The 14,617-nt window shown below is 44.0% G+C and overlaps 1 protein-coding gene across 1 annotated transcript; it reads left to right on the forward strand.

Moving 5' to 3' along the window:
- The first annotated feature begins 1,598 nt into the window (after nt 1–1,598).
- LOC115326142 lies at nt 1,599–13,776 on the forward strand. Its single transcript, XM_040211997.1, has 5 exons — nt 1,599–1,805; nt 6,524–6,681; nt 6,754–6,839; nt 12,598–12,681; nt 13,628–13,776. The coding sequence occupies exons 1-5, from the start codon at nt 1,599–1,601 to the stop codon at nt 13,774–13,776; spliced, it is 684 nt and encodes a 227-aa protein (XP_040067931.1).
- The last annotated feature ends 841 nt before the right edge of the window (nt 13,777–14,617 follow it).

A 14,617-nucleotide genomic window follows, 5' to 3' on the forward strand; every position in this document is an offset into this window, starting at 1 on the left:
CTTGTAAACTAAAAAAAAAATTAAAGACGTTTGTAAATCTCTGTAATGCGAAATTAGAGCGCAGCTCTTCAGGAGCCGCACCCTCCGCCTGCGTACCCTCTCATCCTCCTCCTCCTTCATACCCTCCCCTCCTCCCATAGTTTCCCGCTAAATTTAGCTGGAAAAGTGATGCCACGTGACCTCAACAACTATTCAGTTTCCCCGCTAAATTTAGCGGGGAATATGACGTCACATGACTTCGTGTCAAGTCACTTATGAACAAATTCAGTTTTTCCGCTAGATTTAGTGGGAAGATTGACGTCACGTGACCTCAACACCAATTCAATTTCCCGATAAATTTAGCGGGGCGGTTAAGCGGACGGCGACACCGCGAAACTAGGAAACGGGCGCCCAGGAGCTGCGCTATAAAATGCTGCAATTGGCACCAGTAATGATAATTTGCACACATTTGATTGCCATACTTGTTTGCGCGTTTGAAAATAGATCCTGGGAATGAAAATATAATAGAGCTTGAAAAACTACGGATTAAAATACCCTAATTGTATTATTAATACAAATTACGGCAATGTAGTCCTCCGTTAAACACCACAATCACATACACAGAAAAACGTCATTCAACCAAAATAGCTTTTCCAAAAAGGTATCATTTTGTTTTATTTTTAGCATATGAAAAACCCTGTCATCATTATCAAGATAGATAAACAGCCCATCACTGGATGTGATATTGCCACGCGCGTCGCCGAGCGAGCTTGTGCGTGGCGGAATATGGTTACCGCGCTTGACTGTCGCGCGGGAGCTCTAGGCTTGATTCCAATAGTGGAATGTTCTTTTATTCTTTGACACTTTCCTCAATTTGGGGATTTTTATACGGGCGATAGAACAAACGGTTTTACACATCTATACCTGATAGAGTCTGGTTGGTTTCTTCCCATATGTTTCGTCCTTTCTGTCTCAATTAATCAAAACTTCTGTTGCGAGACAGCTTTGGTCCTGCTTGCCTGTTCTGCTTCGTCTGTGTTTTTTGCTCTGTTTCCAGAATATGACCAACGAATACAAGCTCAACTCTCGGCGGCACTTTATGTAATTTGATATGGTTTAAAAATTGTGTAGTTATTTAGCGTTTAGTCTAGGCGGGACTAACGTCGATCGTGTAAAAGATCGACTTTAACCCTATGAGCCTCGGAGAACACCAACCCGAGAGCAACAAGAGTTCCCTCGTAAGTACTTCATTGTTCAGATCGGTAAGCTTTGCTGGGCCGAGCGTGGCTTTGTTTCGTGAGTCGAAAGCTCTTCTTCTGCACTGCAAAGCTCCCGATATGCAGCTGGCAGCTGTTGCGCAATATCTCGCTTCTGCAGAATGGAGCCCTTTGTTAAGTAACAACAGTCAGCTGGTTTGCTGCATCCAATTTGTCCACGCCCTGCTTTACTCCTCCACAAGAAACTTCAATTGAAAAATTATACGCAGTTTTTTTTTTTTTTTTGTGGGCTTATAGAACTGCTGATTGGCTCACGCAGATGAGTGCTGGTAAGAGACAGGGTATAAATACTCACATACTCGAGGGTTTAAAATATTCCCATTTCTTCTTTAAACGCACAATATGAAGCTTGTTTTAAGCTTGGCCGTTTTTGTGTGTGGAGTGTTTTGGGGAACCAGTGGCTCCACAAGTACTACCACACGTCGAGTGGGAACCTATGGCTCTACAGGAACGACTACTCGTCCAGGGACACCCAGTGCCAGAATGATTGGGACTACAGTTCCCCCTGAAGAAGACCCTTCGAAATACAAAGAACAAAATGCCACCAGAGTAAGTGCATTTTTTAATTGCATAGCTAAAACCAACTGTTTCGTTTCAGGCAATTCCAGGTATCTCTCGTAATATTCCGACTGTAGTAAAAGCAAAAGTCAAAATAAAATTTAAAAAATGCGTACTCCTAAAGCACAAATTTCAAGGTTTGTGCTTAAGAAGCTCCATTCTTAACAAGATGTTTTTTAGGAGTACGCATTCTTTAAAATCACAAGCAGAATGATTGCTACTCTTCAAATTAACGAAGTATTGGAGTTTACCCAATTATTACAAAATTATCCTAATAAGTAGCCGATTACAAGTGATTTGATTACATGTAATGAGTTCAGTACATGTCGGCCTCAGAGGTGGCGTCAGCGTGCCAGTATGGTCCATTGTCGGAAGAGATCACAAGAGCTCGGCCCCAAGCAAACGTAAGTGTGTGAACGGGCCTGAAGTCTCGGTTCCCACGCGCTAAAAATTTGGAAGGTCCTTTGGTTTGTTTCCGTAAAGCCGGGGTCGCACTGCTCATACATCATACAAAAGACAGTTTGCAAGCACGAGTCACCGGAATATCCGTGGTTCGAATGCCGCGTGCCAAGTTTCCTCCTTGAACACATTGCCACGCGGCATTCGAAGCATGGAGCTCGCGGTGACTCGCGTTCGAATCTGTCCGCAGACTGTCTTTTGTATGATGTATAAGCAGTGTGATCCCGGCATAAGGCGAGAAGAGACCACCACTCCGGTTGTAAACCAACCGAATGTTTGACAGCCACCACTCGGTTGACTGCAGCACTTTAGGGTGATTCACACACTTGTGTTGAGTCCGACTCAGGGCGAGGGTTGCTATGGCAACAGCCGCGTCCACTCCAACAAAATGAGCAGACGCAGCTGTTGCCGTTTCGACCCTCGCACTCGGTCGAACGCAACGCATGTGTGTAAATCGCCCTTTGCACAGTTCTGCTTGCTTTGCCTTGCCTGACGTTCAGCCGTGTAATCTTAATTGTGGGTCTTCTAGCAAAAATAACTGATGTTTACTCTAGAAACCGTACACCCCCCCCCCCCCCCCCCCCGCACCTCTCGTAAAAAAATTAAATTTATATAGGGTGTTTCAAGAGCACATTCAGCTGTAAAACTAGCTGGAAAAATCGGCGCCTGCGTATAGAAGGCTCGAACTTTTACCGAATGTGCACTGAGAAATAAAAAAGGAAAGCAAAAGACTTGTCAAAGTCTACGTTAAGACAGTTTTCAGACGCCCGAGTTACCGACGCTATTAGCTGATGGCGCCACCTCCCGATAGGCACAGCGAGCAAGCGACGCACTCTGTTGTCAGCGTTGGCGCCTATCGGGAGATGGTGCCACAAGCTATATGCGTAGCGAAAGTTCGTCTGCTTGTTAAGCAGGGGTTACACCGACGTCAGAACGACGAGCTCAGCTCCGTTTGGAAGGATAGTAGGTGGACCTCAAAGCAGCTAGCATTGTAGTCTACCCCTTATCCCCCATCACACCCAAGCAGAGCTCGGCGTTCTGACGTCGGTGCAACCCCTGCGAACGAAGCAGACGAACGTGTGCCCCGCATAACGTCGGTAACTCGATTGTCTGCGAATGGGCCTTTCGTTAACTTTGGCAAGTATTTTGCTTTCATTTTGTTATATGAAGAAAACTACACCTTGAAATTCCTCAGGGTAAGACGGGCCTGCTCAGTACATACTAGGGGAAAGTTCGAGCTTTCTGCGTCCAGGCGCCGATTTTTTTGGCTTCTTTTACAGCAGAAAATTCGTTTAAGAAGCACATCAATAAAAAAAAAAGGCAGTGGTTTAAAAAAAAAATTAGATTTCTCGAATCTGTACAGATAGATAACTATACCCAGTATGTTTGAAATAGCAAAGAAAGCCGCACAGAAAAATATATTGTGGGTATGTTGCGCCTCCAGACGTAGCAGTTATCAATCGCTATTAAATTAAGAATATAATCAGTGATACGACTGTCTCAAAAGCGTGACTAAAACATCCTCTACCTCAGCATATAAAAATCACTAACCTTTCACTTGAGCAGATTATGAAATACTTTTATTTTTATTCATTCAAGCCTAGACTTAAGTCAAATACTAATACCGTGATGAATAATAACATTCTTCCTCTCAATTGTTTCAAGATTAGTTTGCTATCTCGATATTATTGTTGATTACTGTGTGTTTCTATTCGATTCGGTCTATCTACAAATCTGTTTGCCTTTCCTGCTTTTATCGGTTTAGCCTGAAGCATATCTATACAAAAATAAATAGATAAATAGATAAATAATAAAGCCAACGCCATGCTTCATAACTTCTGCATACCGCATTAGAACGGTAATAAGAAAATTAAATAGAAAGAAGCTTACAGGTATTTCGATTAACAGTCAAACATACCATCAAGGAACTGTCCGGGCCTTGTTAAAATTTATAAGACATTAATGAAATAAGTGATAGAGGCTAAGAGGTGCATTCGATGCTCTTGGAACTTCGTCACACGAGGCATCTGCTTTGCGTCTTGTTATACTTCATTTGAGGAATGGCCGCTAGACTGAATACCAATGATATCAGGTCTACATTGCATGACGTAGGTCTGTCACGTCTCGCCTTAGTAGTGAATGCATTCACCGTTTCTCTAATGCTTTAATACTACCGACGATCTTCGGAGAACGCGAGCACCAAATAAAGGTCCGTACAACCCACTGTCACATACTTCAGGGCAGGTCATGCGCCGCGCCACAGTGATAAGGAACTTCATAATAAAAACACCGGCGGTTTCATATTTTAAATATATGTTCGAGGTAAAAAAAAGAATTACACCGGCCGTAAGGTGGCCAAGAAAAAAACGTGTTTTGTGAGAGAGGCGGTAAAATATTAGGCGCGGAAGAAAATCCCCTATCTGTGTTAACTCTTTATTTCATACACTTTTTTCTTTTTTGCCCATTGAAAAACAGCACGGCAGTAGAGCCGAAGCACACACCTGCTCTTGCCACATCACCGTCACCTTATGCACGATAAAGGCCGTCTGCTACGGTCACTGTCACCATGACAACGAGGCGTCTCTGGATAGATGTACACGCAAATATACCGTCCGAAGCCAGCGACAACTAAAGCGCGAGACAGATGCTCGAAAAATCTATCCGATCCGACGTCCGATTCGGCAATACGACTGCCTGATCCCAAAAGTTTGGTCGCTTTAGATGTCAGATCGGCGATCCTGCGTGCGTTCGACGTGCCAGATCAAATAGTTTCGCACGGCGGACGGACAGCCGGAAGCGTCCAGCCAATGACAGAACAGCTAGCGCGAACGTCATGATGACGTACTGGGTCTGGCGGGACGAACAAGAAAACGGGACTGACGTGGGCGACGAGAAGCCGGACGCGTGGATCCCGCTTACCCGTTCGAGAAAGATGGCCCCAGCAAAGAATGCACGCGCTAGCGAGAACGGGCTCCTCATTTTTCTCGTGCCAGCTGAACCGTTAATCTGGGACCAGAGATCGTACCCTGTATAGGAACGCGGAGCTCCGCTGGAGCGCTTGGGTCTCCTGGGCGGAGCCGAACGGATCGTCGTGTCACATGCAAGGTCGGAAGTGTGTGCCTCGAACTGTCCCGTGCGGCGATTCGGAGCGGCGTTCGGACTGTCGGATCGGACGTCGGATCGGACAGTTTTGATGCGCATGTGTCTCACGCTTAACGCCATTTCCCGGATATCGTCTGCTACCCGACAACGAAATTACAGGTCGATGGAGCCTCCTCTTAAGGTTTCAAGCTAGGCTTCCAAACCGAACCCGCTACGCGAGGTCTTCGCTTCGCTCGGGAAACATTAGGGAGTTTTCGTAGACCGTGTTTCCCCCTCCGCTAAGCCCTCCCCAACGAAGAAGCCGCTACTGCGCCTTCGCGTCGGTGGCCTTGACTGCAGAGTTCCGGTATCGTAGCGGGTTGCGGGGAGCGTTGAGGGACGGCGAGAACGATCTAAGAAAACTTTCTATTTATTACACCCTCCGCCGCGAGCTTGCACCAAGTTTCAACGGAACCGTCAAGGGTTCGCCAGGCGACCGCTTCCTGCTCCCAGCGTCACCCCCACACCAGCACGTCCGGTTTTGGCTGGTCATCCACTTTAGCAAACCTCGACTTTAGCAGACTTCGGCGTCTGCGTTCGCGTGTCCGTCTAAGCAGGATACGCCTTCGTTGCCATGTTGATGGTGACAATAGTTAATGTTGGCAGAGTCGGCAGACTTTATCGTGCGGAAGGAGACGACGGTGTGGAGAGATCATGTGCGCGCTTTGGTTCTTTTGAAGTGCTTTTCAATGAACGGGACATGAACATAAAGTGTTCGAGATATTAACACAGATGGCTCATTTTCTTCAGCACATAATAATTTCACAAGTCTTTCACGAAAATCATGTTTTCGGTTAAACTTTAAAGTCTTTTTTTTCTTTGGTTTTTACGGCAACATATGTTGTTAAACTGCTAATATTCTGCTTTACGTACGGCAATTCGTGTGTTTCTTCTAAGACTATACTCCTGTGACGTCCTCTATAACGATTTTTCCCTTTCATATGTAGCTAAATATGCCAACTTTACGAATATGATCAAATTATACTAAAATAATAATTTGCCAACTTACATACATATTGAATTCGATAAGATGAGCACCACTTGAATCGCTAGTTTACATTAAGAGCATGATGCACGACACAATAATGTTTATCTTACGCTTTTCACAGGTGCTCGAAATGAGCGCTACGCAATGGGTCAAGTGGCGCACGTATAATGTGACAGAATTTTTGAGCAATACCCCTTTGGAGTGTGAAAATTTCAATATTACGAAAAAGATAACACCGAGTAATTACTCGTTGCAGTATAGATATAGAAGTGGATTTGAGTAAGTGATTACTTTCATCTTCTTAGAAGTGTCAACTTCCTTCGTACTATCTGATGTACATTTCTTGTGCAGTTGGAAAACAATCAACGAAAACCTAATTTTGAAGGAGATGGGTGGGCACGGTTTCCCAAACGACATGTACTTTGCGAGGACTCCTTGTAAGTACTATCCAATGTTCTTAGATCTATCAGTTGACAAGCTCTACGGAAAACCGTCGTTCGAAAACGATCCTTCCACGTGGTTTGCAGGAGAGCAGGTATGGGCGAATAGCGGTCCCAGCGCCAGCAGCAGCACCGCTCGCACGGTCAACGAATAGCGACCGTTCTTGAACGACGTTCTTTTAGGGCTAATTTTTGCGCACAGTTTATGTTCACCATAAAAACCAAAACATAATTACTTTCCGCCAAATACAATGTGTGTCCAACATTCTATCGGTTCCGTCGCTCCTGTCCATATGGCTGGCTGATGGCGTCGCAAACGTCAACCGAACGGACCCACCACGACAAGGCGCCACGCGTTCTCGGGAGCTTGTCAACTGTCATTGTGACAGAGTGTCTCAAATGGCAACCAGGTTTCTGACCGCAAATATTGGTTTCATAGCCTATCGCGCTACGAGTTGGTACAGCATTGCCCGCAGGTGGTGCATTTTTTTTCTATAAAATTCGCAAAGAGAGAACTTAACTTAGGCAAAAGTAAAAAAAAAAAAAACCCTTCACTTATATGGAAACCCAGCGAAGCCAACGGTCTTCAAACAACAGTGCGCTGTTTGGCGCGGGAGACAAGAGATGGAGCAAGGGGTCGCGACGCCAACTGCCACCAACGAACGAGCATACTGCGCTGAGGGCAAACGTCATTAGCAGACAATCTTTTCGACTCAAAAGCGGCGCGAGCTTCTTCAATGTCAGTTTCCAATGCATGATTTTATAATCCTTACTAATAAAACACCATGAACAGACACATACTATTAAAAAATTGTTTGTCGGGTTACTTTGTTTTTGTTGTTGTTGTTGCTTTTTTTTTTTGTTTGGGAGGGGGGGGTTTACGGCGTTTGCGTTGCTGTTCTATTGTTACCGCGCCTGTTTTTGGTTCTGCGACTGTCGCCGCCTGCGGCACACGCACCGCATTTGAGTCGAAAAGGTTGTCTGCTATTTGACGCCGGCTCTCGGCGCCGTATGCTCGTTCGTTGGCGGCAGTTTGGGTCGCGACCGCTTCCGCCATCTCTTTTCTTCCATGCTAAACGGCGCCATATTTTTTGAAGACCGGTGGCTTTGCTGCGTTTCCGTTGTCCTCAGGTAAGTTCGCTCTTTGCAAATTTAATAGAAACAAATGCACCTCCTGTAGGAAACGTTACACGAAATTGTAGTGCGATAGGTTGCGAAACTAATTTTTACGGTCAATTTTAGGAGCCTGGCCGCTATTTCAGACACTTTGTATACTTGGCGACCACTTTGCTTGGCAATGAAGCAAACGTTATAGGCACCCGCGCGTTCGCGCACAATGAGCGCCGATCACTGCTGTACTCGCGCGGTCTTCACCTCTTTGGAAATGCCAGAAAAAGTTGTCTCCGTGTATAGTAACGTTCTTATTAACATCCTCAGCAACTCACCATATTCCTCACTCCAGAGATAAATTTTGGAATCTCCGTGTTTTATCAGACCGATTTCCCTACGGCCGGAATGAATTCGCGCTTGCTGTCTTGCAACGTCACCAGTGGGGCTTGACAGCACCTATCATGCTTTAAAAAAAACCAACGAGACGGGGAAACAACGGGTCTAGGTTTTCTTCTTTTTCTTTTTTTCATTATGATCGCATACCAGCTTACCCGCGCAAAGACTCTTATTTCCCCCATCACCTATGTTTGGATAGCGGCAGTGCGACCTAATTGCCTGGAAAAGCCATTGGGTGGCCAGGATCTTCTCCGCAGAGCGGCCATAGCTGGTATTGCTCTGCAGTCAAAAGTACAGGACCGCCGTGCTTAAGATCCGTTTCGTTCAACTTGCTCACTCTGTTCGCAGACCCCTAGAACACCTAACGCATCTGCCTTTCATTTTCTGCTTTTGGGTGTAGATTCCGACCGCTTGAAAACGGGTTCTCTTTGAGTTTTTTGGGGTGCAGGCATCAGGTTCTTCTAAGAACCATCAAACACCGTAAGCACGGCTCAGGGGCTTTATGCTGCATTCCGGTATATAACCCTCCGGTTTAAAGTTCCTGCTGCCCATAACCGTAGATGAAGATTTATCGTACGCAAGGGTCTTCCTTGGTATCTTCTTCTTTCACGGTATGATTTATTAATTCATGGCTGGGCAGCTGGTGGGAAGCAGGCCAGAGGTTTTCCCAGATGTTGCTTTTATTATGGCACACAACCGTAAACCAATGGGCTAAGTAAAACAGAGCATGTTGAGCAGCATGGTGGAACGGTGAAATTCTTTGTGTCGCAGCGCTTCCGCGCAGAATCATGCGCACGCTTTTTTCTAGGACGGAAAAGGCCGCATGAAATTGAAGTGCGTGAATCGAGACCGGCCGTTATCTCAACAGCAGTTTGGCTACACCAACGCTGCCACATTGCCTAGCGGGAATTTAAGTCTTTCTGCACTTATGACACCCTCGATGGAGTCCTGCAGTTGTAGAGCACGAGAGGGCACCAGTTGTCTCATGCACTGCCGCCGAACGCTGCTGCCGCCCGTCACGCATGCGCGGACTGCTTTGTGATTTATTCTAAGCTCCTGTACAAACGGTCATTGGGCAAGTGACACTGTTTCAGAAATTAAACAGCGCTGTTGAAGCTAGTGAGAACCTCGTTCATGTATATACTTTACGCTTGTTTACATTTGCAAATGATGCGGCAGAAAGTTCAAAAAAACTGCATCCACTGCACGTTTTTGTTACTTTGGCAGGCTCGGATTGTCTTAAGCTGCGCGCTCGGAGGTCATCGGTGTGGTTCAGAGGACGGGGCCAAAATAAGTTTCTAAAATACGTCTATTTCTTTGCAAAGAATAGACTTCCTTCAAACTTCGAAGCGCCCCATCGCGTGCAAATGCCACGCAGGGCACTCTGTGAACTAGTAGGCCACTCAGTTTCTGTTTCGATTGAGCAGCTTCAGTTCATGCAATCACGCCGTGACCGAATGTGCTGCTTACGTTTTCCATTATGTTCATTCCCACGAATGTACAGTACTCTCATTGTGAAGCGATATAGAACGATCACCGGGGCACTTTCCTTCGTTTTCGACATTCCGGATACTGCGCGTGAGTGTGCAAACGTAGTAAGGCATGGCTCAGTCACGTCTCACCCCAGGATTGCATCTTTGAGCTCAATTTCAATAAACATGGCTAGTACCGGTGAGCCACGACTGAAATTTAGCCACTTCGAGCCCTACATGTATTTTGTTATTTTGTCCGCTTCTTGTTACTTCATTGAGCAAAAAACAAGCCGCATCCTCACAGGAGTCTCAACGTTGAGCTCAACGTAGGCGCATGAACTTTTAAGGAAACGGAATTCAACCTCACTACTGCACAAAACTTACTATGAAGTCTCCCTCGTGTTATCAGATATCTCCCACTCATATTTTATGCTGGTTAGAGTCTAAGTTTTCGCAAACGCTGAGATTGGCTATCTACGACGGCGGCCCTACCCAGCGGCGCCTACTCCTCGCTAAGCCTTTTTGAACGAGCTTTTGCCAATGCCCCAAGATATGTGTCTGAACGGTGTATTTGAAGTTATCTCAGCATGCTCACTCAGTAAGAAGAAAAACACATAACAAATCGTATGACCATCAGAAACCGTCAAATGCGCTTTGAATCCTTTAGTTGGTTTGGCGCACCGCATAGAAGTTCACGTCCGTATACGTGACGTCCTGCGAACGGTCCGACATTCTTCACTCGAGTGCTCGACCGTGGCTTCTTAAAAACGGCTTGTTTGTGCGAAAGGGCCTATATGATTGCAGAATAACTTCATGCGCATGCGCGATGTTGAATTCGCAGAAAGTTAGCGGGTGGGTACTTCCTTTCGTGCAGTGCTGCGGGTCAGCACAGATAAGAGATAACAAGTGTGTTTTACTTTAGCTTTTTAATGACGTCTCCGAGTTTCACCACCAGTGCTATGGCGTATTAAGAAAAACTGTAATGCAAAAAAGGTATAGTTCATCAACGGACGGACAAAACAAGTAACAAACTTCCTGACCAGCAACACTAACGTAAATGTGTAAACTCGGTGTACGTGTAATTAATGGTTGTTACAGCGTATTGCCTCGTACACCAGCATGATCCCCGAGCTTCGCAGCGTCGAGATTCCCAGCACTGGCTCAAGCACCATACCTCGAAACGCTAACAGATAGGCACGAGTACAAAATACAACAAGCATGTGTCAAGACAAACTTTACGTATGGTTCAGGTTTGTTCTAAAGCTTCGAGGTCTGGCCATTTAAATTAGTTTCGAGACAAAAAAAAAAAATAAAAAAAACACAAAAACGATGCGTTTAAAACCAGGAAACATGAGATAAGGGATGTTAATAATCTACGCTCTGTGTATGATCTCCTGTTAACGGGTCCATTGAACCTGAAAATATGCCACTCTCCTCCCTGGCTTACTAGTTCCCAGAGTGCAACACGCACAGTGTTGCATGCAAGGATTTATGTAAGCAGTTTATAACGATGAATTGTGCGCCATTACACTAGGCATGCTAAACACTTTCAAAATACGTGCAGAGGGTATGTGCCCATATCGCAATGACTGCTTTCCAACATCTCGCTCTATGCGCACGCCTGTCTATCCTTGTATGGTCAAAGAACACCAATTTTTGTCAAAGAATATAGACGATGGGTTGAATTTTACACCAGAGCGTTACGCTACAGTGTAATGAAAAACATATTATACTGGGCAAAGCTACATAAAGAATACATGTTGAGTGCCACAACCACAAACCCATGAAAAGTTGTCGGAGGGTTGCGGACCAGGACCCCAAAGATTTTACGCTACCCCCCTTGTGAGGACGCGTAAATTCTTCCCGGCGGCCTGAAGGTCGGCCCGGATAATCAGGCGTAGTACGTCGTTGATGAAGCTGGTAACTTCTTCGTTGAAGTCTTGTATTTTCGTTTCAAGGAGGGCCTCGCGTCTCTGTCGTAGGTACTGAAACAACTAAACGTTTAGTGTGACGAACTTGTGCCAAAGCAAAAGTATACTAATGGGTGACACGGGCGTCAATATACTCGAGACAGCAGGATAGAGCTCTAGCGTAAGACTGCCCTGCGCTGCGCACTACTTCTCAAATGCTTAAGACTAGGGAAGGTTGGAAACCAGAAAACACAAAAAATGACGAAAATTATCTGAAACATCCCAGTGGAAAAAAAAAGTGTTAAATAAAAACTGGACTTGCGAGTTTCGAACCCTGTTCACCCGCATAAATGTTTTCTGCGCTGAAAAAAAAAACAAAAAAAAACAGAAAATACTCGCACGTGTAGGTGTTCTTTTTTACTCAGGGCAATTCTTGGTACCTAATTTCTGCTTTTTCAAAGACTTAAAAACTTGCGTTTCACTGGGCGCAAGATTAGATTAAATAATCTTGAATCTCTTACCAAGATATGAAAGTGAGCATCACAGTAAGTATATTCAGCACCATTAAAATATATCCTAATCTTAAATATCGATTACAACTATGTATCGGGTAGCTTAAGAAATCTAATTTAAAACAAAACTGTCATAGTCTCCCTTTAGAAAACATCACGCCTTTTACCTAGACAGGTTCAATTGTGCAGGGGAGGTGAATTAGTCGGGGGTGCTAATTCTATACACCAAACAAACAATAATTCTCGCCTAGTTAAAAATAGTTGTTTTTCTACTGTTATTTGTGATATAATTGTGCACTTTCAAATAGACATGTTGTTTGTGACTTCTAAAGATGTGGTGAATTTTCCCCCACAGTTGGCATTCCAACGGATAATCTCGTGTTGTATTCTAACTACATGAGCTGCACCATTCTTCGAATCCCATTCACAAATCAAGGAGGTAAATTCTCAATTTTTATCAAGTTAAATTTGTTTCTGAAGCTTGAATCTTGTTCACTTCCATATCTATCTTCGTTTACTGACTAACGACTCGACGTAGGTGGCATATCTATCTTCTTTTATTGACTAACGACTCGGCGTAGCTGGGAAACTAAATACGGAAACAGCGATATTAATAATTAACAACTTCGGTCATTACCGCCATTCAAAATAACTAAACGCGTGGACTTAAAGGGTATTTATTATTATATTTAAAAATTAACTTATTTGTTTAATTATTTACTTATTTCCCAAATGTTGGCGTCCACAAGCCATTAGCAGGTCTCTATACCGAGGCCGCCAGGACATAAAAAGAAACAACACAGTAGTATAAAAAATAAATATAACAACAAAACAAAAATAAAAACTTAGCAGCCACAGAGATACATAAAAAAAAACATGTTACAAACACAGCTCGCAAAACGTGCATCAACAGCGATAACAAATATATTCCCTGTTAATTCGCTTGGAAAAGAACAACGAGGATAGTATTGTAGCTTGTGTTCAACAGGCAAGAGTCTTCGACTTCCAGATATACTTAAACACATATAATTAGACGAAATAAAAATATATAAATAACAAAATAAGGCCTATGCAATCAAATGATAGGCACATGATGAATTGTTTATATAAAAAAGCCTAATCAAAATTATAATACATATTTAAACTGACGAGGTTTGGCGCTTTATTTTTGATCAAAGGATTGTCAATATCTGTCCTCTTGTTTATGCTAATTTGCGTTTACTTTATCTCTGCAAAGAAACGGAAGTACCTTACTTGATATTTTTCTACAGAAATTCTATTGCACAGAAGAAAGAAACGTATTTCATTGCATTAGACTTCGATATGCGTTTGTTAACTGTGCTCACCAACTTTTAAAAAATGTTTTTTTCTTCTTGTTTTATTAGAGAGACATTGCGACCTGTGGATGGCCAATATGACTCTTTCCCAAGAAACCCCCGACGAATGCCTGAACAGGTTTTTTGAATATTGCAACACGACGAGGATTTACCGCGTTTTCTATCCTAATTGTACAAACCAGTATATACACTTTTAATTGGAGTAGATATCTGAAACCCCGCAGTATTAGCCTCAAGCTCTTTAGTTTTAGTTCCTGTCCATGTTTTTTTTCTCGGATTCACAATGTTTTATTTTAGTTTTATGGGTTTTCGTTAATGACTGGAGCAAATAAAAGGTATTGTTCAAAGCACCATTGTTATTTCGCAGTATTTCATACCAAATACGCATATATCTGGTAGGTATGTAAAAGGTGTTCCGCAGCTTTCTTTGAACTTGAAAAAAAAATCGTATAAATAAGCAAGTGAACAGATGACCATGAAAGTTTCCACAAAAATCTTATATCGTTATTTTATGACGGTAGCGCACTCTACACGCTTAGAGAATCCCAAAAATGGAAAAAATTAGAGTAATGCGTCGCCTATTTACCTCTTTAAAAATATTGAAAGGTTGCGGACACGCCCTTTCTCAGGGCAAGTTTCCCGAGTAAGAAGGTCGACGAAAGTACGCGCGCGCGGACAGATTAGCGGAGTGGTTCCGGATCCAAAAGTAGTCACAGACCGCCGCTGCCCGGAACGAACTACGTTTCAGCAGCTGTTTGCCCGTGCACGTCATGGAGATTCACAAACTAAAGGCGTTAGGAATAAATCTTTCAGTCAGCAAACGCAACGGGAGCCAGCGCAAAACGACATGGCAGCCGCATCGTCCCCCCCAGCGTATTTCCGTTTTCTGGTCGGTACAAATCATGCGATCGGTTTGTTTGGTTCGTACATGTCGTGTGGTCATGCTTCGAAGCAGCGATTTGGGGCAGTGGTTAGCTGTTCGAAAACAAGAAAATGATGAGTATAACGTGTGCACACAAGGCTTTATTTTCTCCGTAA

This window comes from Ixodes scapularis, unplaced genomic scaffold (assembly GCF_016920785.2).
Source record: "Ixodes scapularis isolate PalLabHiFi unplaced genomic scaffold, ASM1692078v2 PGA_scaffold5__190_contigs__length_132052651, whole genome shotgun sequence".
NCBI lineage: Eukaryota > Metazoa > Arthropoda > Arachnida > Ixodida > Ixodidae > Ixodes > Ixodes scapularis.

What these genes read in the sequence shown, in the direction of transcription:
- LOC115326142 (XM_040211997.1), top strand. Translation starts at nt 1,599, where the DNA reads ATGAAGCTTGTTTTAAGCTTGGCCGTTTTTGTGTGTGGAGTGTTTTGG. An exon ending in AAGAACAAAATGCCACCAGA is followed by an intron (nt 1,806 to 6,523) that starts GTAAGTGCATTT and finishes CGCTTTTCACAG; the next exon opens with GTGCTCGAAATGAGCGCTAC. An exon ending in AGATATAGAAGTGGATTTGA is followed by an intron (nt 6,682 to 6,753) that starts GTAAGTGATTAC and finishes TTTCTTGTGCAG; the next exon opens with TTGGAAAACAATCAACGAAA.